We start from the raw sequence: 27811 nt of genomic DNA, 5'->3' as shown, positions 1-27811 counted from the left end.
AGGAGAAGGAGGTAGAGGAGTGGTAGAGTGAGAGATGAATGAGGAGAAGGAGGGGGAGGAGTGGTAGAGGGAGAGATGAATGAGGAGAAAGAGGTAGAGGAGTGGTAGAGGGAGAGATGAATGAGGATTAGGAGGTACAGTATAGGATTGGTAGAGGGAGAGATGAATGAGGAGTAGGAGGTACAGTATAGGAGTGGTAGAGGGAGAGATGAATGAGGAGAAGGAGGTAGAGGAGTGGTAGAAGGGGAGATGAATGAGGAGAAGGAGGTAGAGGAGTGGTAGAGGGAGAGATGAATGAGGAGAAGGAGGTAGAGGAGTGGTAGAGGGGGAGATGAATGAGGAGAAGGAGGTAGAGGAGTGGTAGAGGGGTAGATGAATGAGGAGAAGGAGGTAGAGGAGTGGTAGAGGGAGAGATGAATGAGGAGAAGGATGTAGAGGAGTGGTAGAGGGAGAGATGAATGAGGAGAAGGAGGTAGAGGAGTGGTAGAGGGAGAGATGAATGAGGAGAAGGAGGTAGAGGAGTGGTAGAGGGAGAGATGAATGAGGAGAAGGAGGTAGAGGGAGAGATAAATGAGGAGAAGGAGGTACAGTATAGGAGTGGTAGAGGGAGAGATGAATGAGGAGAAGGAGGGGGAGGAGTGGTAGAGGGAGAGATGAATGAGGAGAAAGCGGTAGAGGAGTGGTAGAGGGAGAGATGAATGAGGAGAAGGAGGTACAGTATAGGATTGGTAGAGGGAGAGATGAATGAGGAGTAGGAGGTACAGTAGAGGAGTGGTAGAGGGAGAGATGAATGAGGAGAAGGAGGTAGAGGAGTGGTAGAAAGGGAGATGAATGAGGAGAAGGAGGTAGAGGAGTGGTAGAGGGAGAGATGAATGAGGAGTAGGAGGTACAGTATAGGATTGGTAGAGGGAGAGATGAATGAGGAGTAGGAGGTACAGTAGAGGAGTGGTAGAGGGAGAGATGAATGAGGAGAAGGAGGTAGAGGAGTGGTAGAAAGGGAGATGAATGAGGAGAAGGAGGTAGAGGAGTGGTAGAGGGGGAGATGAATGAGGAGAAGGAGGTAGAGGAGTGGTAGAGGGGGAGATGAATGAGGAGAAGGAGGTAGAGGAGTGGTAGAGGGGGAGATAAATGAGGAGTAGGAGGTACAGTATAGGAGTGGTAGAGGGAGAGATGAATGAGGAGAAGGAGGTACAGTATAGGAGTGGTAGAGGGAGAGATGAATGAGGAGAAGGAGGTAGAGGAGTGGTAGAGGGAGAGATAAATGAGGAGAAGGAGGTAGAGGAGTGGTAGAGGGGGAGATGAATGAGGAGAAGGAGGTAGAGGAGTGGTAGAGGGGGAGATGAATGAGGAGAAGGAGGTAGAGGAGTGGTAGAGGGAGAGATGAATGAGGAGAAGGAGGTACAGTATAGGAGTGGTAGAGGGAGAGATGAAGGAGGAGAAGGAGGTAGAGGAGTGGTAGAGGGAGAGGGAGAGATGAATGAGGAGAAGGAGGTACAGTATAGGAGTGGTAGAGGGGGAGATGAATGAGGAGAAGGAGGTAGAGGAGTGGTAGAGGAAGAGATGAATGAGGAGTAGGAGGTACAGTATAGGAGAGGTAGAGGGAGAGATGAATGAGGAGTAGGAGGTACAGTATAGGAGTGGTAGAGGGAGAGATGAATGAGGAGAAGGAGGTAGTGGAGTGTTAGAGGAAGAGATGAATGAGGAGTAGGAGGTACAGTATAGGAGTGGTAGAGGGAGAGATGAATGAGGAGAAGGAGGTACAGTATAGGAGTGGTAGAGGGAGAGATGAATGAGGAGTATGAGGTACAGTATAGGAGTGGTAGAGGGAGAGATGAATGAGGAGTAGGAGGTACAGTATAAGAGTGGTAGAGGGAGAGATGAATGAGGAGAAGGAGGTAGAGGAGTGGTAGAGGAAGAGATGAATGAGGAGTAGGAGGTACTACAGTATAGGAGTGGTAGAGGGAGAGATGAATGAGGAGAAGGAGGTACAGTATAGGAGTGGTAGAGGGAGAGATGAATGAGGAGAAGGAGGTAGAGGAGTGGTAGAGGAAGAGATGAATGAGGAGTATGAGGTACAGTATAGGAGTGGTAGAGGGAGAGATGAATGAGGAGAAGGAGGTGGAGGAGTGGTAGAGGAAGAGATGAATGAGGAGAAAGAGGTAGAGGAGTGGTAGAGGGAGAGATGAATGAGGAGAAAGAGGTAGAGGAGTGGTAGAGGGAGAGATGAATGAGGAGAAGGAGGTAGAGGAGTGGTAGAGGGAGAGATGAATGAGGAGTAGGAGGTACAGTATAGGAGTGGTAGAGGGAGAGATGAATGAGGAGAAGGAGGTAGAGGAGTGGTAGAGGGAGAGATGAATGAGGAGAAGGAGGTAGAGGAGTGGTAGAGGGAGAGATGAATGAGGAGAAAGAGGTAGAGGAGTGGTAGAGGAAGAGATGAATGAGGAGTAGGAGGTACAGTATAGGAGTGGTAGAGGGAGAGATGAATGAGGAGTAGGAGGTACAGTATAGGAGTGGTAGAGGGAGAGATGAATGAGGAGTAGGAGGTACAGTATAGGTGTGGTAGAGGGAGAGATGAATGAGGAGAAGGAGGTAGAGGAGTGGTAGAGGGAGAGATGAATGAGGAGAAGGAGGTAGAGGAGTGGTAGAGGGAGAGATGAATGAGGAGAAGGAGGTACAGTATAGGATAGGAGTGGTAGAGGGAGAGATGAATGAGGAGAAGGAGGTAGAGGAGTGGTAGAGGGAGAGATGAATGAGGAGAATGAGGTAGAGGAGTGGTAGAGGGAGAGACGAATGAGGAGAAGGAGGTAGAGGAGTGGTAGAGGGAGAGATGAATGAGGAGAAGGAGGTAGAGGAGTGGTAGAGGAAGAGATGAACTAGACTTGATGGATCTCCTTGTTTCTGCACTCCCCTCAGCAGCCGGGGGTGTGTGTGTGTGTGTGTGTGTGTGTGTGTGTGTGTGTGTGTGTGTGTGTGTGTGTGTGTGTGTGTGTGTGTGTGTGTGTGTGTGTGTGTGTGTGTGTGTGTGTGTGTGTGTGTGTGTGTGTGAGCCTGCGTGCGCGCGTCCATCCACACGTGCTTCTGCTGACAGAGTGTTTCACACCCCAGTGCTCCTGACCCCAGACTGATGCCTCACTGACCTCTGACATCACACAGGGAGAGGGGTCAGGGTTCACTGTCAATCAGTCTCTATGGCCCCGGAGGAGCCGTAGAGGAGGAGAGAGTGATCTTGGAAAGTAAAATCAAGTAACCAATCAAGTTGCCAGACATGCTGTATTGTTGAAGTGTCTGAGCAGAGTAGACTGTGGTTGCGGTCATGCGGTCAGAGTTATAAACCACTTCTAGAACCCTTAACGACCGTGCTCTTAATTTTATTATTTTCAGATCTCAATGCCATGTTTCCTAACAGTTTTATTTGTTTGAAATTGACTCGTGATGTCTTACAGACACGGTAATCATCTAGCAGTTGTGTAATAGCACATTGGGACTCGTCAAATTTAGAGGTTGGTAAATCCCCTTTCATCCTGATGAGGGTTGTTTTAACACCTGCTACAGTGGCTTGCGAAAGTATTCACCTTCCTTGGCATTTTTCCTATTTTGTTGCCTCACAACCTGGAATTAAAATAGATTTTTGGGGGGTTTGTATCATTTGATTTACACAACATGCGTACCACCTTGAAGATGCAAAATATTTTTTCTTGTGAAACAAACAAGAAATAAGACAAAAAAAAGCTGAAAACTTGAGAGTGTTTCCCAGTCCCTGCCGATGAAAAACATCCCCACAGCATGATGCTGCCACCACCATGCTTCACTGTGGATGGTGGGTGGTTTTCTCGGGGTCATGAGAGGTGTTGGGTTTGCGCCAGACATAGCGTTTCTCCGCGGTGGAGCTTTGCAGCTCGTCCAGGGTTATCTTTGGTCTCTTTGTTGCCTCTGATTAATGCCCTCCTTGCCTGGTCTGTGAGTTTTGGTGGGCGGCACTCTCTTGGCAGGTTTGTTGTGGTGCCATAATCTTTTTTTTAAAGTATAATGGTTTTAATGGTGCTGCGTGGGATGTTCAAAGTTTGGGATATTTTTGTTTAACCCAACCCTGATCTGTTCTTCTCCACAACTTTGTCCCTGACCTGTTTGGAGAGCTCCTTGGTCTTCATGGTGTCACCTGCTTGGTGGTGTTGCAGACTCTGGGGACTTTCAGATCAGGTGTTTATATACTGAGATCATGTGACAGATCATGTGACACTTAGATTGCTCACAGGTGCACTTTATTGAAATAATGATGTGATTGTGAAGGTGATTGGTTGCTCCAGGTCTTATTTAGGGGCTTCATAGCAAAGTGGTGAATACATATGTACACACCAGTTTCACATTCTTTTATTGTTTTGAATTTTTTAGAAATAAGTTGTTGTTTTTTTCACCAATTTTGACTATTTTGTTCATTTCCATTACATGAAATCCAAATAAAATTCAATTTAAATTACAGGTTGTAATAGATAGATAAAATAGGAAAAATGCCAAGGGGGATGAATACTTTTGCAAGGCACTGTATTTGCGAAGTAAACATTAGCTTTTACAATATTTGCTGTTTGTCGTTGTCCAGCGTTCCAGCCACCTTTTCTTCCACTCCAGCCCTGTTCCATCCCCAGTGTAAACTCTGTTGGGCCAGTGCCATGAGCACATGTCCTAACGTATTTATCCGTTCGGGACACTACCATCATTTTCATGTGGACATGCTGCTAAACAAGACAGACAGCATATCATTCTGCTCCGAGTGGCGTATAGGCCTGGTAAAACCTCAGGGTTATAAGCTCTGTCTCACTGTGATGTCCTGCTGTTTATCACAACATCTCTGTCTGTCTCTCTGTTTACCCCACATACACTCACATCCCCCTATCTCTCCCTCTGTCTTCTCCCCGTCACTCTGACTCACTCTGTCTGTCTGTTTACCCCACATCCCCCTATCTCTCCCTCTGTCTTCTCCCCGTCACTCTGACTCACTCTGTCTGTCTGTTTACCCCACATCCCCCTATCTCTCCCTCTGTCTTCTCCCCGTCCCTCTGACTCACTCTGTCTCTCTGTTTACCCCACATACACTCACATCCCCCTATCTCTCCCTCTGTCTTCTCCCCGTCCCTCTGACTCACTCTGTCTGTCTGTTTACCCCACATCCCCCTATCTCTCCCTCTGTCTTCTCCCCGTCACTCTGACTCACTCTGTCTCTCTGTTTACCCCACATCCCCCTCTCTCCCTCTGTCTTCTCCCCGTCCCTCTGACTCACTCTGTCTGTCTGTTTACCCCACATCCCCCTATCTCTCCCTCTCTCTTCTCCCCGTCCCTCTGACTCACTCTGTCTCTCTGTTTACCCCACATCCCCCTATCTCTCCCTCTCTCTTCTCCCCGTCCCTCTGACTCACTCTGTCTCTCTGTTTACCCCACATCCCCCTATCTCTCCTCTCTCTTCCCCCATCCCTCTGACTCACTCTGTCTCTCTGTTTACCCCACATCCCCCTCTCTCTCCCTCTCTCTTCTCCCCGTCCCTCTGACTCACTCTGTCTCTCTGTTTACCCCACATCCCCCTATCTCTCCCTCTCTCTTCTCCCCGTCCCTCTGACTCACTCTTTCTCTCTGTTTACCCCACATCCCCCTCTCTCCCCTCTCTCTTCTCCCCGTCCCTCTGACTCACTCTGTCTCTCTGTTTACCCCACATCCCCCTATCTCTCCCTCTCTCTTCTCCCCGTCCCTCTGACTCACTCTGTCTCTCTGTTTACCCCACATCCCCCTATCTCTCCCTCTCTCTTCTCCCCGTCCCTCTGACTCACTCTGTCTCTCTGTTTACCCCACATCCCCCTATCTCTCCCTCTGTCTTCTCCCCGTCACTCTGACTCACTCTGTCTCTCTGTTTACCCCACATCCCCCTATCTCTCCCTCTCTCTTCCCCCATCCCTCTGACTCACTCTGTCTGTCTGTTTACCCCACATCCCCCTATCTCTCCCTCTGTCTTCTCCCCGTCCCTCTGACTCACTCTGTCTCTCTGTTTACCCCACATACACTCACATCCCCCTATCTCTCCCTCTGTCTTCTCCCCGTCCCTCTGACTCACTCTATCTCTCTGTTTACCCCACATCCCCCTATCTCTCCCTCTCTCTTTCCCATCCCTCTGACTCACTCTGTCTCTCTGTTTACCCCACATCCCCATCTCTCCCTCTCTCTTCTCCCCGTCCCTCTGACTCACTCTGTCTCTCTGTTTACCCCACATCCCCCTATCTCTCCCTCTCTCTTCTCCCCGTCCCTCTGACTCACTCTGTCTCTCTGTTTACCCCACATCCCCTATCTCTCCCCCTCTCTTCTCCCCCGTCCCTCTGACTCACTCTGTCTCTCTGTTTACCCCACATCCCCCTATCTCTCCCTCTGTCTTCTCCCCGTCACTCTGACTCACTCTGTCTGTCTGTTTACCCCACATCCCCTATCTCTCCCTCTGTCTTCTCCCCGTCCCTCTGACTCACTCTGTCTCTCTGTTTACCCCACATACACTCACATCCCCCTATCTCTCCCTCTGTCTTCTCCCCGTCCCTCTGACTCACTCTATCTCTCTGTTTACCCCACATCCCCCTATCTCTCCCTCTGTCTTCTCCCCGTCCCTCTGACTCACTCTGTCTCTCTGTTTACCCCACATACACTCACATCCCCCTATCTCTCCCTCTGTCTTCTCCCCGTCCCTCTGACTCACTCTATCTCTCTGTTTACCCCACATCCCCCTATCTCTCCCTCTCTCTTCTCCCCGTCCCTCTGACTCACTCTGTCTCTCTGTTTACCCCACATCCCCCTATCTCTCCCTCTCTCTTCTCCCCGTCCCTCTGACTCACTCTGTCTCTCTGTTTACCCCACATCCCCCTATCTCTCCCTCTCTCTTCCCCATCCCTCTGACTCACTCTGTCTCTCTGTTTACCCCACATCCCCCTATCTCTCCTCTCTCTTCCCCCATCCCTCTGACTCACTCTGTCTCTCTGTTTACCCCACATCCCCCTATCTCTCCCTCTCTCTTCTCCCCGTCCCTCTGACTCACTCTGTCTCTCTGTTTACCCCACATCCCCCTATCTCTCCCTCTCTCTTCCCCCATCCCTCTGACTCACTCTGTCTCTCTGTTTACCCCACATCCCCTATCTCTCCCTCTCTCTTCTCCCCGTCCCTCTGACTCACTCTGTCTCTCTGTTTACCCCACATCCCCCTATCTCTCCCCCTCTCTCTTCTCCCCGTCCCTCTGACTCACTCTGTCTCTCTGTTTACCCCACATCCCCCTATCTCTCCCTCTCTCTTCCCCCATCCTCTGACTCACTCTGTCTGTCTGTTTACCCCACATCCCCCTATCTCTCCCTCTGTCTTCTCCCCGTCCCTCTGACTCACTCTGTCTCTCTGTTTACCCCACATACACTCACATCCCCCTATCTCTCCCTCTGTCTTCTCCCCGTCCCTCTGACTCACTCTATCTCTCTGTTTACCCCACATCCCCCTATCTCTCCCTCTCTCTTTCCCATCCCTCTGACTCACTCTGTCTCTCTGTTTACCCCACATCCCCCTCTCTCCCTCTCTCTTCTCCCCGTCCCTCTGACTCACTCTGTCTCTCTGTTTACCCCACATCCCCTATCTCTCCCCTCTCTCTTCTCCCCGTCCCTCTGACTCACTCTGTCTCTCTGTTTACCCCACATCCCCCTATCTCTCCCTCTCTCTTCTCCCCGTCCCTCTGACTCACTCTGTCTCTCTGTTTACCCCACATCCCCCTATCTCTCCCTCTGTCTTCTCCCCGTCACTCTGACTCACTCTGTCTGTCTGTTTACCCCACATCCCCCTATCTCTCCCTCTGTCTTCTCCCCGTCCCTCTGACTCACTCTGTCTCTCTGTTTACCCCACATACACTCACATCCCCCTATCTCTCCCTCTGTCTTCTCCCCGTCCCTCTGACTCACTCTATCTCTCTGTTTACCCCACATCCCCCTATCTCTCCCTCTGTCTTCTCCCCGTCCCTCTGACTCACTCTGTCTCTCTGTTTACCCCACATACACTCACATCCCCCTATCTCTCCCTCTGTCTTCTCCCCGTCCCTCTGACTCACTCTATCTCTCTGTTTACCCCACATCCCCCTATCTCTCCCTCTCTCTTCTCCCCGTCCCTCTGACTCACTCTGTCTCTCTGTTTACCCCACATCCCCCTATCTCTCCCTCTCTCTTCTCCCCGTCCCTCTGACTCACTCTGTCTCTCTGTTTACCCCACATCCCCCTATCTCTCCCTCTCTCTTCTCCCCGTCCCTCTGACTCACTCTGTCTCTCTGTTTACCCCACATCCCCCTATCTCTCCCTCTCTCTTCTCCCCGTCCCTCTGACTCACTCTGTCTCTCTGTTTACCCCACATCCCCCTATCTCTCCCTCTCTCTTCCCCCATCCCTCTGACTCACTCTGTCTCTCTGTTTACCCCACATCCCCCTATCTCTCCCTCTCTCTTCCCCCATCCCTCTGACTCACTCTGTCTCTCTGTTTACCCCCCATCCCCCTATCTCTCCCTCTCTCTTCTCCCCGTCCCTCTGACTCACTCTGTCTCTCTGTTTACCCCACATCCCCCTCTCTCCCTCTCTCTTCCCCCATCCCTCTGACTCACTCTGTCTCTCTGTTTACCCCACATCCCCCTATCTCTCCCTCTCTCTTCTCCCCGTCCCTCTGACTCACTCTGTCTCTCTGTTTACCCCACATCCCCCTATCTCTCCCTCTCTCTTCTCCCCGTCCCTCTGACTCACTCTGTCTCTCTGTTTACCCCACATCCCCCTATCTCTCCCTCTCTCTTTCCCATCCCTCTGACTCACTCTGTCTCTCTGTTTACCCCACATCCCCCTATCTCTCCCTCTCTCTTCTCCCCGTCCCTCTGACTCACTCTGTCTCTCTGTTTACCCCACATCCCCCTATCTCTCCCTCTCTCTTCTCCCCGTCCCTCTGACTCACTCTGTCTCTCTGTTTACCCCACATCCCCCTGTTTATCTCTCTCCTCTCTCTTCTCCCCGTCCCTCTGACTCACTCTGTCTCTCTGTTTACCCCACATCCCCCTCTCTCCCTCTCTCTTCTCCCCGTCCCTCTGACTCACTCTGTCTCTCTGTTTACCCCACATCCCCCTATCTCTCCCTCTCTCTTCTCCCCGTCCCTCTGACTCACTCTTTCTCTCTGTTTACCCCACATCCCCCTATCTCTCCCTCTCTCTTCTCCCCATCCCTCTGACTCACTCTTTCTCTCTGTTTACCCCACATCCCCCTATCTCTCCCTCTCTCTTCTCCCCGTCCCTCTGACTCACTCTGTCTCTCTGTTTACCCCACATCCCCCTCTCTCCCTCTCTCTTCCCCCATCCCTCTGACTCACTCTGTCTCTCTGTTTACCCCACATCCCCCTATCTCTCCCTCTCTCTTCTCCCCGTCCCTCTGACTCACTCTGTCTCTCTGTTTACCCCACATCCCCCTCTCTCCCTCTCTCTTCCCCCATCCCTCTGACTCACTCTGTCTCTCTGTTTACCCCACATCCCCCTATCTCTCCCTCTCTCTTCTCCCCGTCCCTCTGACTCACTCTGTCTCTCTGTTTACCCCACATCCCCCTATCTCTCCCTCTCTCTTCTCCCCGTCCCTCTGACTCACTCTGTCTCTCTGTTTACCCCACATCCCCCTATCTCTCCCTCTCTCTTCCCCCATCCCTCTGACTCACTCTGTCTCTCTGTTTACCCCACATCCTCCTATCTCTCCCTCTCTCTTCTCCCCGTCCCTCTGACTCACTCTATCTCTCTGTTTACCCCACATCCCCCTATCTCTCCCTCTCTCTTTCCCGTCCCTCTGACTCACTCTGTCTCTCTGTTTACCCCACATCCCCCTATCTCTCCCTCTCTCTTCTCCCCGTCCCTCTGACTCACTCTTTCTCTCTGTTTACCCCACATCCCCCTATCTCTCCCTCTCTCTTCTCCCCGTCCCTCTGACTCACTCTGTCTCTCTGTTTACCCCACATCCCCCTATCTCTCCCTCTCTCTTCCCCCATCCCTCTGACTCACTCTGTCTCTCTGTTTACCCCACATCCCCCTATCTCTCCCTCTCTCTTTCCCATCCCTCTGACTCACTCTGTCTCTCTGTTTACCCCACATCCCCCTCTCTCCCTCTCTCTTCTCCCCGTCCCTCTGACTCACTCTATCTCTCTGTTTACCCCACATCCCCCTATCTCTCCCTCTCTCTTTCCCGTCCCTCTGACTCACTCTGTCTCTCTGTTTACCCCACATCCCCCTATCTCTCCCTCTGTCTTCTCCCCGTCCCTCTGACTCACTCTGTCTCTCTGTTTACCCCACATCCCCCTATCTCTCCCTCTCTCTTCCCCCATCCCTCTGACTCACTCTGTCTCTCTGTTTACCCCACATCCCCCTATCTCTCCCTCTCTCTTCCCCCATCCCTCTGACTCACTCTGTCTCTCTGTTTTTAGATCAGAGTTGGTTAAAGGCAGAGTGAGAATCGGGTACATGACATTCCAGTGGGCCCGCCCCCCAAAAACAAAAACAACCCATGGTGACGTCTCCGATTTCCAATTTCCTCTCCTTCACCCCCTCCTTTTCTTCTCCTTCGGGCCTATTCCCTTTTAATCCTCTTTCCAACCCCTGCCTCCCTCGCTTATCCTATCCTCCACTGCTGGCACTCACTACCCCTCCTCTCCTCTACCCCTTTCCTCCATCTATCCCCATGTTACATAAGGCTCCAGGCAGACCCAGCACACACACACAGCACACACACCCACACAGAGACTCAGCCATCTTTGTATTTGTCTGGTGTTTCTCTGTGAGCGGTGGTGTCCAGGCCTTAATGAGGAGCCACAAAGACCTATTGATAGAGACCCCGTGTGAAGGGATCTCACCCCAGCCAAGAGCACCCTGTATGGGCATCAACTGCTCCAGGCGCACACTCTGCACAAAGACCTCCAGTGTGGACCGAGACCCTGAAAGGGCACAGACAGAGAGGGAGGGAAATAAAGAGAGAGAGAGACTCATCATCATTTTGAGTGAGAAAGATATGAGAGACAAAAACGGGAAGGAGAGACAGAAAGAGAAAGAGAAGAAAAGGAGGCTGACCAAGAGAGAATCACATTTTAGCTGCCTCTGTGATTATCTGTGTCTCATACAGTCTCATGCTCCTCTCCTCCTTATCTTCTTCCTCATCTTCCTCTCCGTCTGCTCCCTGCAGTTCGGAGTCCCACCTTCTGCCCTCTTTATGCCAGTCAGCCAGTCTGACCAGTGCTCAGTTCTCAGAGGATCTGTTCTCAGAGAGGAATACAGAGCTATAGTTCCATGGAGAAATTCTGGTCTGGTTGTTGACAGTGACTCATATGGCTCATATGGAGACACCTCTTCGTTGGAGATAGAGCTGATTGGTGGATATGGCTCTGGAGAACTTTGCTTCTTAAGGACTGACTCTTTGGATACAGATACAATTGGTGTGACTGCTGAACATTAGCTCTGTGTGTTTTATGAAGGCATTCTGTGAATGACATACATGACATTCCACATTCCTTGAGATCATTGTGTTTTCTCTGTGTGGTATGTGAACGTTCTGAATGCCACACGAATGATCGAAGGAAACGGAGTTGTGTATAAAAGTTATACCGGAGTGTTCTAAGCTGTCCTGGACGGGTTCTAAAGGTTCTAGATCAGAAGAACAATGACACTGGTAGCACGACTGGAGGACCTAGAGGTCACTCTGGAACACATGCTCATGGACGTATTCGTAAGTAGACACACAAATGCTTTCTTTATCTCTCTTTTCTTCTCTTCCCTCTCTCTTCCCTCTCTCTTTTCCCTCTCTCTTCCCTCTCTTTTCCCTCTCTCTTCCCTCTCTCTTTTCCCTCTCTCTTCCCTCTCTTTTCCCTCTCTCTTCCCTCTCTCTTTTCCCTCTCTCTTCCCTCTCTTCCCTCTCTCTTTTCCCTCTCTCTTCCCTCTCTTCCCTCTCTTCCCTCTCTCTTTTCTCTCTCTCTTTTCCCTCTCTCTTCCCTCTCTCTTTCCTCCTATTCAATATTATAAGGCTCTTTTCCATTGAATGGTTTTAATAAAAAGCTTTTAAAGTCAAACGCCTATCACTATCTATCATTTCCTTCTCTCTCCAATATACCTCTCTCTTCCTATCCCTCTCTTTTTCTCTCTCTCTTTTACTCTCTCCATCTCTCTCCTCGGTGTAATTGTGGTTTGAGGCCAGAGGCCAGCATATGTTCATGTCCTGTCCAGATGTTTGACTAATCAGCAAATAGAAGAGGAAAGTCATTAAACTATAGTAGTATACACCAGTGGTATTGACTGTAGCATGCACTGAGTATGCCCCCCCCACACACACACACATACACACACACCAGCGTGACGTAAATATGACTTTCCCCTGGTAGCTTTGATTGTTTCTATAATGAGTGGTTAAGATGCCGTTTCTTCTTCAAATCGTTTGCAGGCTGAGGCCTCTGCCACAATTGAATAATATCGCCTAGAATCCAGTTTCCTCACAAACTTTGATATAACCCATTGATAGCTGAGCTGAACAACATTGATCCCTGTACAACAATGAATTCAGTACAACTTTGACGTAAGTGCAACATTGATGTGAGTACATCAACACAACATTGATGTCAGTAGAACGTTTCACGATATGAAGTTTGAGATCAGCCAAATGTTGATGTAATTGGATAATGTGGATATGATTCTAGTTAGTACCATGTGTGTGTTGTGTTTGAGGCTGGCAGTAATAAAAGGTAAGTATTGGGAGTGTTGGGACTATTATTCATGCACTACATGTGAGGTGGAAACTGACAGGCAGGAAGACAACATGTCCTTCCTCTACACTTCCTCACATCATCATCATCATTAGCAGCCTTATTTCTTTGTTGTAATTGCTCCAGGAGGCTACAATGCAGAGGTATAGCTACCGGTCTGTTCTTTATTATAAATATTCAAATTGCTCTGAGCGATCGGCATAAACACCCACAGAGTCGCTCACGCACACAGACGCACAATGCACTTGCATACACACACACGCAAGCAAATACATACTCAAACATACAAACGAGCGTGTATGTTTGTGTGTGTGTGTGTGTGTGTGTGTGTGTGTGTGTGTGTGTGTGTGTGTGTGTGTGTGTGTGTGTGTGTGTGTGTGTGTGTGTGTGTGTGTGTGTGTGTGTGTGTGTGTGTGTGTGTGTGTGTGTGTGTGTGTGTGTTTGTGAGTGTGTGTGTGTGTGTGAGGGGGTGTGTGTGTGCGCGTGTGTGTGTGTCTGAGACGGAGACATTCTTAGCATTATGTTAGAGTGGGTATTGGAGCGTAACTGTATTCATAATTCCAGTACTCTATATGAATGATTCAGTAAGGCTAGCAGAGACCTACAGGAGTGACTGACTTATCTAACATAGAGAAACAGGGTCATTTTCAGGTTGGCACAATATATCTGTCCACTTGTTTTATAGGAACAGAGTCTAGAACATAGAAGTACCATTGCAATATGCATTCCCCTACAAAGAAACATTCCATTATAGATGGACCAGCATACCATTTGAAAATGGCAGATTATTATGCATATACTATAGTCTCAGAATCTCAATGCATTTCTCAATGTATGTTTTACAGCATTATCTTGTGTGTCCACGTGGAGTCTGTGATGAACTTGCTGTCAGACCACAATACTATACTATACACTAAGAAAGGGATTTGTCATTCACATAGCAAAGCACAATAGATAGCAACCTACATGACAATGTATATACTGTAGCAACAAGAACCTCTGGACACAGATGTTCCCTGATTACCATTCTAAAACCAATAATCTCCATTTATGATATGATGCTGATATGATGCTGTGATAACATGAAACCAACTTATCGGGTGTTGCTAGAGAATACGGATGTAAAACCAAGGGATAGGTGGCTTTTCTGTCTCTACAATGAGACCATACAGGATCTTGTCTTCTACAAATCAATCAAATTCAATCAAATGTATTTATAAAGCCCTTTTTGCATCAGCAGATGTCACAAAGTGCTTACACAGAAACCCAGCCTAAAACCCCAAAGAGCAAAAAATGCAGATGTAGAAGCACAGTGGCTGACAGTCACATCAGGAGATGAAGTTGCAGGATTAAAAAGGCATTCAACCTTCCTGCAGTCTAATTGAGTTCCCTCCTCTCTCCTCTCCCTCCCACCTCCCACTTCCTCATCCGTCTATTCATACCCAAAAGCAAGACCAGAGAGACACCGTCTCATCTCTCCTCCTCTCCCTTCCTCCCACTATCCTATCTCACGATCTCTGAAACAAGAATACCTACATTTGAACTTGGAAATGTGGGCTATAGGATATACTGTAATGCCCAGGTGTGTGTGTGTGTGTGTGTGTGTGTGTGTGTGTGTGTGTGTGTGTGTGTGTGTGTGTGTGTGTGTGTGTGTGTGTGTGTGTGTGTGTGTGTGTGTGTGTGTGTGTGTGTGTGTGTGTGTGTGTGTGTGTGTGTGTGTGTGTGTGTGTGTGTGGCCTATTCTCGTCACCTTTCTGTGATAAATAGCAAAAATGCACATCCACAGAATAATGACAGAGGGAGCAGAGCAGTGGCCTCCTACTCCCCTGTGGTGAAGTCATTATAAGGGTAAACCCCTCGTGGAGAGATATGGCTCCCCCTCTCTCTCTCTCTCTCTCTCTCTCTCTCTCTCTCTCTCTCTCTCTCTCTCTCTCTCTCTCTCTCACACACACACACACACACACACACACACACACCACTGAGTTTGTGACCTACCTGAGAGGGTGTGAAATGAGCAAATTATCAGATAGGAAAAGACAAGAGTGGTTGTGAATGAACAGATAAGAGCACAACACAGGAACACCATGAGCTGTGTGACAGTCAATAGAAATCGTTTAATCGAATGACATGCAGGCATAACAACAGACAATCTATGAGTTATAGTGTCTGAGTATTACAGCATTGTTTGACTGAGATAAATGTTAGTGTGGGTTTATATGTGGGCCTGGGTGCATACAGTGGGGCAAAAAAGTATTTAGTCAGCCACCAATTATGCAAGTTCTCCAACTTAAAAAGATGAGAGAGGCCTGTAATTTTCATCATAGGTACACTTCAACTATGACAGACAAAATGAGAAAAAAAAATCCAGAAAATCACATTGTAAGATTTTTTATGAATTTATTTGCAAATAATGGTGGAAAATAAGTATTTGGTCACCTACAAACAAGCAAGATTTCTGGCTCTCACAGACCTGTAACTTCTTCTTTAAGAGGCTCCTCTGTCCTCCACTCGTTACCTGTATTAATGGCACCTGTTTGAACTTGTTATCTGTATAAAATACACATGTCCACAACCTCAAACAGTCACACTCCAAACTCCACTATGGCCAAGACCAAAGAGCTGTCAAAGGACACCAGAAACAAAATGGTAGACCTACACCAGGCTGGGATGACTGAATCTGCAATAGGTAAGCAGCTTGGTTTGAATAAATCAACTGTGGGAGCAATTGTTAAGAAATGGAAGACATACAAGACCACTGATAATCTCCCTCGATCTGGGGCTCCGCGCAAGATCTCACCCCGTGGGGTCAAAATGATCACAAGAACGGTGAGCAAAAATGACCTGCAGAGAATGACCTGCAGAGAGCTGGGACCAAAATCCTGCAGTGCCAGACGTGTCCTCCTGCTTAAGCCAGTACATGTCCAGGCCGGCCTGAAGTGTGCTAGAGAGCATTTGGGTGATCCATAAGAAGATTGGGAGAATGTCATATGGTCAGATGAAACCAAAATATAACTTTTTGGTAAAAACTCAACTCGTCGTGTTTGGTGGACAAAGAATGCTGAGTTGCATCCAAAGAACACCATACCTACTGTGAAGTATGGGGGTGGAAACATCATGCTTTGGGGCTGTTTTTCTGCAAAGGGACCAGGAAGACTGATCCGTGTAAAGGAAAGAATGAATGGGGCCATGTATCGTGAGATTTTGAGTGAAAACCTCCTTCCATCAGCAAGGGCATTGAATATGAAACTTGGCTGGGTCTTTCAGCATGACAATGATCCCAAACACACCGCCCGGGGCAACGAAGGAGCTTCGTAAGAAGCATTTCAAGGTCCTGGAGTGGCCAAGCCAGTCTCCAGATCTCAACCCAATAGAAAATCTTTGGAGGGAGTTGAAAGTCCGTGTTGCCATCAACAGCCCCAAAACATCACTGCTCTAGAGGAGATCTGCATTGAGGAATGGGCCAAAATACCAGCAACAGTGTGTGAAAACCTTACAGAAAACGTTTGACCTCTGTCATTGCCAACAAAGGGTATATAACAAAGTATTGAGATAAACTTTTGTTATTGACGAAATACTTATTTTCCACCATAATTTGCAAATGAATTAATAAAAAATCTTACAATGTGATTTTCTGGATTTTTTTTCTCATTTTGTCTGTCATAGTTGAAGTGTACCTATGATGAAAATTACAGGACTCTCTCATCTTTTTAAGTGGGAGAACTTGCACAATTGGTGGCTGACTAAATACTTTTTTGCCCCACTGTATGTTTGTATGTGTCTGTATGTATTTCTGGACCCTCTCTTTCTAAAATGATCCGCCAAAATTGTTGCAACCCCTATTACTCGCCTATTCAACCTCTCTTTCGTATCGTCTGAGATCCCCAAAGATTGGAAAACTGCTGCGGTCATACCCCTCTTCAAAGGGGGAGACACTCTAGACCCAAACTGTTATAGACCTATATCCATCCTGCCCTGCCTTTCTAAAAAATCTTCTAAAGCCAAGTTAACAAACAGATCACCCACCATTTTGAATCCCACTGTACCTTATCCCCTATGCAGTCTGGTTTCTGAGCTGGTCAAGGGTGCACCTCAGCCATGCTCAAGGTCCAAAACGATATCATAACCGCCAACGATAAAAGACAGTACTGTGCAGCCATCTTCATCGACCTGTCCAAGGCTTTTGACTCTGTCTGTCACGCCCTGGTCGAAGTATTTTGTGTTTATCTTCATGTTTGGTTCAGGCCAGGGTGTGGCATGAGGTTTTTGTATTGTGGTGTGTTTTGTCTTGGGGTTTTGGTATGTATTGGGATTGTAGCTAGTGGGGTGATCTAGCAAAGTCTATGGCTGTCTGGAGTGGTTCTCAATCAGAGGCAGGTGTTTATCGTTGTCTCTGATTGGGAACCATATTTAGGCAGCCATATTCTTTGGTTGTTTTGTGGGTGATTGTCCTTAGTGTCCTTGTTCCTGTCTGTGTTAGTTTTCACTAGTATAGGCTGTTTCGGTTTTCGTTACGTTCTTTGTAGTGTTTGTGTTTTAGATTCGTGTTACGTTTTTGTTCATTAAACATGGATCGCAATCTACACGCTGCAGTTTGGTCCGACTCTCCATTCACCACACCTAGAAAACCGTTACACTGTCAATCAGACTCAATAGCTTTGGCTTCTCAAATGACTACCTCTCCTGCTTCACCAAATACTTCTCAGTTAGAGTTCAGTGTGTCAAATCGGAGGGCCTGTTGTCCGGACCTTTGGCAGTCTGTATGGGGGTGCCAATTATTTTTTTTTCTCCTTATATATCAATGATGTTGCTCTTACTGCTGGTGATTCTCTGATCCACCTCTACGCAGACGACACCATTCTGTATATATCTGTCCCTTCTTTGGACACTGTGCTAACAAACCTCCAAACAAGCTTGAATGTCATACAACACTCCTTCTGTGGCCTCCAAATGCTTATGTTAAACCAAGTGCATGCTCTTCAACCGATTACTGCCCGCACTCTCCCGCCCGACTAGCATCACTATTCTGGACGGTTCTGACTTAGAATATGTGGACAACTACAAATACCTAAGTGTCTGGTTAGACTATAAACTCTCCTTCCAGACTCACACTAAGCATCTCCCATCCAAAATTAAATCTACAATCGGCTTCCTATTTTGCAACAAAGCCTCCTTCACTTATGCTGCCCAACATACCCTCGTAAAACTGACTATCCTACCATTCCTTGACTTCGGCGATGTCATTTACAAAATAGCCTCCAACAATCTACTCAGCAAACTGGATGTAGTCTATCACAGTGCCATCTGTTTTGTCAACAAAGCCCCATATACCACCCAACACTATGACCTATATGCTCTCGTTGACTGGCCCTCACTACAAATTTGGCGTCAAACCCACTGGCTCCAGGTCATCTATAAGTCTTTGCTAGGTAAAGCCCCGCCTTATCTCAGCTCACTGGTCACCATAGCAACACCCACCCGTAACACACGCTCCAGCAGATATATTTCACTGGTCATCCCCAAATCCAACACTTACTTTGGCCGCCTTTCCTTCCAGTTCTCTGCTGCCAATGACTGGAACGAATTGCAAGTCTTAAAGTCTTAAAGTCCTGCAAGTCCCTCTCTAACTTTAAGCATCAGCTGGCTGAACAGATTACCGATCACTGTACCTTTACACAGCCAATCTGTAAATAGCACATCCAACTACCTCATCCCCATATTGTTACTTATCCTCTTGCTCTTTTGCACCCCAGTATCTCTACTTGCACATCATCATCTGCACATCTATCAATCCAGTGTTAATGCTCAATTGTAATTATTTCACTTTACGGCCTATTTATTGCCTTACCTCCCTAATCTTCTACATTTGCACACATGGTACATAGATGTTTCTATTGTGTTACTGACTGTATGTTGCACTTCTTTGCTTTATCTTGGCCAGGTTGCAGGTGTAAATGAGAACTTGTTCTCAACTGGCCTACCTGGTTAAATAAAGGTGAAATAAAACATCTAATGTAAATGTATTTATGGTGCTGTAATTCTATTCTGGCTATTGTCTGGAATCTTAACCATAAACACCAACACTGGCAAGACGAGAGAGCCTGGCTGGAGGGCATTTCCAAAAACACACACACACCTCAGACAAAGGACCATAGTGATGAATCAGAACGTGCAGGCAGAGACTGCACACACACACACACACACACACACACACACACACACACACACACACACACACACACACACACACACACACACACACACACACACACACACACACACACACACACACACACACACACACACACACACACACACACAATACATCATAAATAAACACACACACCAGGTGCATTGTTTGAGGAAAAATCTGGTCTCATTAGTAGTCATTAATGTACTGCTCGTTACGGCATTGTTTTCTCTCTCTCTCTCTCTCTCTCTCTCTCTCTCTCTCTCTCTCTCTCTCTCTCTCTCTCTCTCTCTCTCTCCCTCTCTCTCTCTCTCCTCTCTCTCTCTCTCTCTCTCTCTCTCTCTCTCTCTCTCTCTCTCTCTCTCTCTCTATCTCTCTCTCTCCCTCTCTCTCTCTCTGTCTCTCTCTGTCTCTCTCTCTCTCTCTCTCTCTCTCTCTCTCTCTCTCTCTCTCTATGTCTCTCTCTCTCTCTCTCTCCCTCCCTCTCACACTCACTCACTCAGTTCTTTGTGTCTGGAACTGGCCATATTGGTTTTGTGGTGATTAGGTAGAATGTGTGACAGGGGATGTTGGGGGTTGCTGTATGTTCAGAGAGAGAAATGAATTTAATCAGAACCCTTCAGTCTGTCTGTGAATGTCTCATGTGCTTTTTCCTATGTGTGTTGTTAGGGGTTCCAGCAGTGAAGCTGGGTGAAACACTATTGCGTTTGTTGTCGATTATTATTCTGTGGAAAACATTTGTGGAAAATATTGAAATTCCTGTGAAAAGGCCTAAGGCCACACCCTTTCATGCAGTGCCGTTCCTATTGGCCAAATGGTGGCTCTATAACGAGCAATTGAAAATGCAAACTTTGAAAACTCATGCCCCTCACTCTGTGTGACCTAGAGTTGGGAAATTTGGTACAAATGTACAAACAAGAAACAAAGTTGCCTCGATGACCCATAAAGTCCGTCGTGATGGATTTTCTGCCATTTAGAATTGTGTGAAAAACACTACTCCTCTGGCACCGAACGACCGATCTGCATGAATCGTTGATATATGGCATCTATGAACCAATGTCTCCCAATGCAATATATTCCAGGCAAGTATGTCAAAGAACATTGGCCGCTACTGACCATATAAATCAGACACGCATATTCGTATCTTGGTACACATCCTCCAAACTCTGTCTAGACTCAACATATGCACCTCCACACGGAGGTGCTATAACAGGAACACGTTTATATCTCTTGATCTGTTTGACTCAGATATGACATTTGGCACACATGCTCAAGGATATGAACATAGCTAACCTGTAACGTATGCTTCAGTTTAGTTGCATGTTGGCGCTGTTGGACGGGAAAAACAATTCATTAAAGCTCATTGGCTTTCAGCGGCCTATATTGTTTGAGTCTTGGAAAAAATTGCACTTCAAGATGTGCATCCATATATACCAAGTTTTGGGGCTGATCGTTTCAGCGGTTCTGGAGAAGAAGACATTTAAATTAGTAAACCTAATTGAAAATGGTCCAAAATTAGAGTTGTAAAATTACAGGAACTTTCAATAGATTCCCTGGTTCCCAGAAACAGGGTGGAAATCCTCCAACCGTGATTTTGAGAACACGTGAATTTGTTGCAACCCTATCCAAAATACATCAAAAGCAAGTTCTGATATTTGGCAGACACGGTAAGGAGTGCCTAAGTAGTGAATCCTAGGCCAATTTGTCCAATTGTCCTGAGGGTGGCACTGTGTGTGTGTGTGTGTGTGTGTGTGTGTGTGTGTGTGTGTGTGTGTGTGTGTGTGTGTGTGTGTGTGTGTGTGTGTGTGTGTGTGTGTGTGTGTGTGTGTGTGTGTGTGTGTGTGTGTGTGTGTGTGTGTGTTTTGTTGTCCCGTATGTCAGGGTGCTGTGTGTATGTTCAACTGAAATAGGTCATAGTGTACTGTATCTTGCCTGAAGCGTTAAATCATGTCCTCCTGTTAAGATTATTGAGAACTGGAGCCTTTATCATTACTGTGGTATTCAAAAAGCCTACACATGCAGTCTTTAGTAGGTAATTATGGACAGCCATGTCATTTTTCCTCCTGATGAACAAGATAAAACAGGATATCTCCAGTCACAATAACATAATTAATCTAACATATCACAGAGATGTGTTTTCATTTCAAACACATCTGACAGTGAAAACAGATCCATAGTTACTTTCATCTTCTCTTTCATTCCCTCCAGTTGAGTCTCTGAGTCGTGGATGTTGCCTGCACTCTGTGGGGTTATATATAGCCCGCTGATATTTCTTATGTAGGACACACTCACACACAGAAACACACACATACACACACTCCTGATGTAAGCCAGAGTATTGAATAAATGATGCTTAGTGGGGATTACTAGTGCAGATTACTGTCTCCTGTGTGGTTGGCACAGCTGTAACCACAGTGTGTGTGTGTGTGTGTGTGTGTGTGTGTGTGTGTGTGTGTGTGTGTGTGTGTGTGTGTGTGTGTGTGTGTGTGTGTGTGTGTGTGTGTGTGTGTGTGTGTGTGTGTGTGTGTGTGTGTGTGTGTGTGTGTGTGTGTGTGTGTGTGTGTGTGTGTGTGTGTGTGTGTGTGTGTGTGTGTGTGTGTGTGTGTGTGTGAATCCTGGTCTTCAACTCTCAGGCAAAGTTACTCTTCATACAAGCGTAGTCCACCAACCACCTCCGATACTCCTGTTGCATGTGTGCAATAAATGTGTGTTTATACGCTCTTACTAATCACCTGACGATGCAGTATTGACCAGCTAATTGAGAGAAGCTGAGCTGTGCAGAGTGATTATAAGAAAATGACAGTAGGTCACTAGAACCAGCTGTAACTCAAGTCAACCCTAACCCAGCCAATTGATCTGATGGTCAGACAAGGGCCACACCACTCCATGGCTTAAGCTTAGCACTGGACTCCCTTCCTATCAGGACAGATGGGTTTTTTGCCCAACAAGCTCTCACAGTTTCACTACAAAATTAGATGTTCAGCCACGTTCTCAAAGCGTCAAATTTCGAAGTTGCTCAAAACGTCAAATTTCGAACTGTTTTCTTGCTCCTGCTGCCTTATGTCATTCTATTTCTCCAAACGTCAAATGTACTAGTTAAATGTTAAGTTTAGACACTCATTCCAAATGGTTATGGGTTTAAAAAAAAACAGTGTCCATGATCGGGATCAAACACACAACCTTCTGAGCCAGAGAAATGGGCCGATGCCCATCCACCACCCCTGTCCACAACACCTCATCAAAACCCAAGCCTACTTGATGGTGATTACTGTTGCCCCTAGTGGCCAGCTTTGAAGACATTCCCCCTCTCTTTAGGATCCTGGCCCTTTGTAAACTTATTGTCTTATCGGTGGGCGTGCATTCAAGTGTGCGTGCGTTCGTGCGTTTGTGCACGTGTTTAGGGGTATCCCTCTCTGTGCTCCAGTCCAGACAGAAGGGGTGAAAGCTGGATGTGGGATTTAAAGATAATCCACTCCCCAGATGGCAAAACATCACATATTCCTTTTGAGGTGTACCACGTGACTCACTGTACTAATGTGTGTGTGTGTGTATGTGTGTATGTGTGTGTGTGTGTGTGTGTGTGTGTGTGTGTGTGTGTGTGTGTGTGTGTGTGTGTGTGTGTGTGTGTGTGTGTGTGTGTGTGTGTGTGTGTGTGTGTGTGTGTGTGTGTGTGTGTGTGTGTGTCAACCTCCCATCCCCACCCCCTCCCCTCCACGCACACTCACTATTCCTTTGTGATCACGTGACCAAGTGTGCGTATGCTAATAACCACCGTAGCGTCACATTAAACCAGTGACCTGGTTAAGCTCCTGACGAGAGAGAGAGAGAGAGAGAGAGAGAGAGAGAGAGAGAGAGAGAGAGAGAGAGAGAGAGAGAGAGAGACCCCACAGGCTACAGGGAGAGAAGGCGGGATAGAGACAGACTGAAGTGGAAGAGAGAGAAAGGAAACAAAGCATACTCCCTCCCTCTCCTCACAAACATAGGCCTACTCACGCGAGCACACACACCGTGTGCAAGAGCAGCAGAGTGGAGCGTAGCTAAGCAGAGGAGAATGGGCAGTTCTCTGAATCAGAGAGATACACACTCTCCTCTCACCAAGACTAACAGAGGAGAGAGGGAGTGAGAGAAGGAGGGAAGACAGGACTGGAACTACTCATACCCACTCTCTCACACAAACACACGCTAGCTCGCGAGAGCTGCTTCTAGGCTGGATGCGAATAGACGTTCTCTCTCTACACACACTCACACACTAACACACACACACACTGAGGGTCGTGCCATGGTGGTGCAGGGGGCTGTAACCCCGGGTAGGACCCGCAGACTCATGCTCAAACTACCGGTGGGAACGTTACGACGGAACAGTGGAGAGAGGGTAAGATACACTGGATTACAACCTCCTCTCTCTCTCTGTCTCTCTCTCTCTCCCTCTCTCTCTGTCTGTCTCTCTCTCCCTCTCTCTCTCTGTCTCTCTCTCTCTCTCCCTCTCTCTCTGTCTGTCTGTCTGTCTCTCTCCCTCTGTCTGTCACACTCTCGCTCTCTCTCTCGCTCTCTGTCAGGCTCCCTGCTTGTCTCTTTCAATCTTTCACTGCTTCTCACTCTGCCTCTCTCTCACTCTCTGCCTCTCTCTCACTCTCTGCCTCTCTCCTCTGTCTTGCTGTGCCATTGTGTGTGGTTGGGATTTAAGGGTTATTTGGCTAATCCTGGGACGGTAGGAGCTTGAGTTGGGAAGCAAAGCAAGAGAAAAGCTTTTAATCTGAAACTGCACACTGAGTGAACAATGAATGTCTCTCTGTCACTCTCTCTCTCTACCTCTTGCCTGTCCATCTTAATTCTTACCCAGTTTGAAGGTCATTGAGGTCTCAATCTACTATGTGCTTGTGTGATATTGGCATACGGACTTATTTAGATAGCATACTGTTGCCATACTGTAACAGAGCTGTATATAGCCAAGCCTAGCATAGCATGGCTAATCATTATCCTCCATGTCCTATCCTGTCTAGTTACACACAGAGGACAGCTCATGCCTGCCAGGCAGCTATGACTGTCAATGGACTTTTCACATTTTTACCTTCAGTTTGATCCTGTTGTTCTGAGTTGAGGTGTTGCATTTATCTGGTTTAAGTGGAATGTACTGTATGTCTATTCCAACCAGCTCTCACAGTCTCACTTCAGAATTAGACATTCACCCATGTTTCTCCAAAGTCACATTTCTAAGTTGATGCAAATGTCACATTTTTAAGTGTTTAAGGTTAGTTTAAGGCATTAACTCGGGAAATCCTAAGGTTAGGCATTAACTCAGAATGGTTAAGGTAAGGGTTAATGTTGGGCATAGGGTTAAAAGAAAAATATTGCTGGATTCCAACTTGCAACCAGAGGCAGATGCTTATGCCCATCCGCCATCACCGTCCACAACGCCCTAGCAAAACAGCAACCTACTTGAAGGTAACAGTGCTCACTGTTTTCCCTAGTGGCCGGTTTCCACGTCAACTAGCAATGTCCTCAGACTTGGACGGACGTGGAATACTGACTTGTACCACGGGTGACCTGGCTGGTCTATTCAGAGGTACTGTCACAGTCAAACCTCAGGACATGTTCTGACCTGCTGCATGACTCACTAACTCTTAAGCCAACATGTTTTCAGCACGAGTGTGTGTTGCATGCGCCTGCGTGTGTGAGTGATAATAACATTCCCATCATGCTGTGGTAAAGAGGGGTTAGTCCTGATTTCATGGTGAAACATTAATGGTACAAAGTGAATCAGAGTTAAGTGCAGTTTGTGTGGGTGGGCTTTAACACACAACATAACTTTAGAGTGACAGCTCTTCCAGAGGATATGCTCTCAGGCTATGGTTCTATGCAGGGTTGGGTAGGTTACTTTCTAAATGTCATTCGTTACAGTTACTAGTTACCTGTCCTCAATTGTAGTCAGAAACGTAACTTTTGGAGTACCCAAACTCAGTAACGTTATCTGATTACATTCAGTTACTTTTTTGATTACTATCCCCTTAAGAGGCATTAGAAGAAGACAAAAGTGTATGTTACCAATTGAACAACATCTATTACAAGATAAATCAATGTTAAAGTTTACATAGTTGGCCATATATGGATGTTCAATTTTACTTTATGGGTTGGTTATGTAGGCTTCTTCTAACCAATCACTTTCTACTACATATAATAATACGATTAAATTATATCTTTACATTTAAAACCAAAGTCTATCAGAATTCCAGTCATTCCAATAAATGTTATAGCCCTTGATATTCATAAATAGGAATTAGAAATATGGAAGTATAGATTAGCCAAATAGTTTTACCTGAGCATAACCCCAAAACAAATTCATGGTGGACTGATTGATGATTCATTGATTCGAGTTGAAAAATAAGTGCAGTGCTCATTGAAAGGCTTTGAGCAGATTATTAGTCAGTTAAACTTCTTGAATTCAACCATTATTGGGTTCAAATACACATTTAGATTTGTGAACAGCCATCCACAACAACCACAATCCGTTAGACGCAAATAGCTAAATGAGAGAGCAGCAGTGTTTCACATCAATGCGCTTTGTAGATATCAATAATAATTGATATCCATATCGCCGTAGACTACACCACTGCTGTCATCCTTACCTCCAAGGAATTATTCAAGTTGGATCATCTTTGGATGGCGACAGCAGTCGCACCATTGGAAGCCATAGATTGGCAAGAAAAAGAATGTGAACCCTTTGGAGTGACCTGGATTCCTGCATAAATTGGTCATCAAATTTGATCTGATCTTCATCTAAGTCACAACAATAGACAAACATAGTGTGCTTAAACTAATAACACACAAAAAAAATGTTTTCTTGTCGATATTGAATACATAATTTAAACATTCCCAGTGTAGGTTGGGGAAAGTATGTGAACCCCTAGGCTAATGACTTCTCCTAAAGCTAATTGGAGTCAGGAGTCGGCTAACCTGGAGTCCAATCAATGAGACCAGATTGGAGATGTTGGTTAGAGCTGCTTTGCCCTATAAAAAACACTCACAAAAATTAAGTTTGCTATTCACAAGAAGCATTACCTGATTTGAACCATGCCTCGAACAAAAGAGATATCAGAAGACCTAAGATTACGAATTGTTGACTTGCATAAAGCTAGAAAGGGTTACAAAAGTATCTCTAAAATCCTTGATGTTCATCAGTCCGCGGTAAGACAAATTGTTTGTAAATGGAGAAAGTTCAGCACTGTTGCTACTCTCCCTAGGAGTGGCCGTCCTGCAAAGATGACTGCAAGAGCAGAGCACAGACTGCTCAATTTATTTATTTCACCTTTATTTAACCAGGTAGGCAAGTTGAAAACAAGTTCTCATTTACAATTGCCACCTGGCCAAGATAAAGCAAAGCAGTTCGACACATACAACAACACAGAGTTACACATGGAGTAAAACAAACATACAGTCAATAATACAGTAGAAGAAAAAGTCTATATAGAATGTGAGAAAATGAGGCAAAAAAAAGGCCATGGTGGCGAAGTAAATACAATATAGCAAGTAAAACACTGGAATGGTAGATTTGCAGTGGAAGAATGTGCAGGTAGAGATAGAAATAATGGGGTGAAAAGGAGCAAAATAAATAAATACAGTAGGGGGAGAGGTAGTTGTTTGGGCTAAATTACAGGTGCAGTAATCTGTGAGCTTCTCTGACAACTGGTTCTTAAAGCTAGTGAGGGAGATAAGTGTTTCCAGTTTCAGATATTTTTGTAGTTCGTTCCAGTCATTGGCAGCAAAGAACTGGTAGGAGAGGATACAAAGAGTCCTAGAGTGTCAGCTAAAGACTTACAGAAATCTCTGGAACATGCTAACATCTCTGATGACGAGGATACAATAGATAAAACACTAAACAAGAATGGTGTTCATGGGAGGACATCACGGAAGAAGCCACTGCTGTCCAAAAACAAACATTGCTGCACATCTGAAGTTTGCAAAAGTGCACCTTGATGTTCCACAGCGCTACTGGCAAAATATTCTGTGGACAGATGAAACTACAGTTGAGTTGTTTGGGAGGAACACACAACACCATGTGTGGATAAAAAAAGGCACAGCACACCAACATCAAAACCTCATCCCAACTGTAAAGTATGGTGGAGGGAGGTTCATGGTTTGGGGCTGCTTTGCTGCCTCATGGCCTGGACAGCTTGCTGCCATCGACAGAAAAATGAATTCCCAAGTTTATCAAGACATTTTGCAGGAGAATGTTAGGCTATCTGTCTGCCAATTGAAGCTCAACAGAAGTTGGTTGATGTAACAGGACAACGACCCAAAACACAGAAGTAAATCAACAACAGAATGTCTTCAACAGAAATAAAATATGCCTTCTGTAGTGGCCCAGTCAGAGTCTTGACCTCACCCGGATTGAGATGCTGTGGCATGACCTCAAGAGAGCAGTTCACACCAGACATCCCAAGAATATTGCTGAACTGAAACAATTTTTTAAAAAGGAACGGTCCAAAATTCCTCCTGACTGTTGTGCAGGTCTGATCCACAACAACATGAAACGTATGGTTGAGGTTATTGCTGCCAAAGTAGGGTAAACCAGTTATTAAATGAGTTCACATACTTTTCCCACCCTGCACTGTGAATGTTTACACGGTGTGTTCAATAAAGACACTTATAATTGTTTGTGTGTTATTAGTTTAAGCAGACTGTTTTTGTCTATTGTTGTGACCTAGACGAAGATCAGATCACATTTTATGACCAATTTATGCAGAAATCCAGGTATTTCCAAAGGGTTCACATACATTTTCTTGTCACTATAGTTTGGACTGTAGCCTCCAAAAGCCTATTCCTGCTCTTT

At 46.4% G+C, this 27811-nt stretch overlaps 1 protein-coding gene across 5 annotated transcripts in view; it reads left to right on the top strand.

The window, feature by feature from the left end:
• The window catches only part of LOC118396254 (FERM domain-containing protein 4A-like), a 232967-nt gene that overhangs the window by 62463 nt on the left and 142693 nt on the right, over positions 1 to 27811 (top strand). The window contains exon 1 of one of the 5 annotated variants that reach the window (XM_052465816.1): positions 11141 to 11770. The exons of 2 other annotated variants lie outside the window; for them this stretch is intronic. In XM_052465816.1, coding sequence (XP_052321776.1) covers positions 11705 to 11770 — 66 coding nt within the window. In that variant the 5' untranslated portion in view covers positions 11141 to 11704. Of the gene's footprint in view, positions 1 to 11140; positions 11771 to 22899; positions 23357 to 27811 lie in introns of those variants that run through there. 2 more of the 5 variants (XM_052465813.1, XM_052465819.1) reach the window with 2 other exon arrangements.

This window comes from Oncorhynchus keta, chromosome 17, assembly GCF_023373465.1.
Source record: "Oncorhynchus keta strain PuntledgeMale-10-30-2019 chromosome 17, Oket_V2, whole genome shotgun sequence".
Taxonomy (NCBI): domain Eukaryota; kingdom Metazoa; phylum Chordata; class Actinopteri; order Salmoniformes; family Salmonidae; genus Oncorhynchus; species Oncorhynchus keta.
Note: the sequence above shows the minus strand (reverse complement) of the source record. Positions and strands in the feature narration are given on the sequence as shown.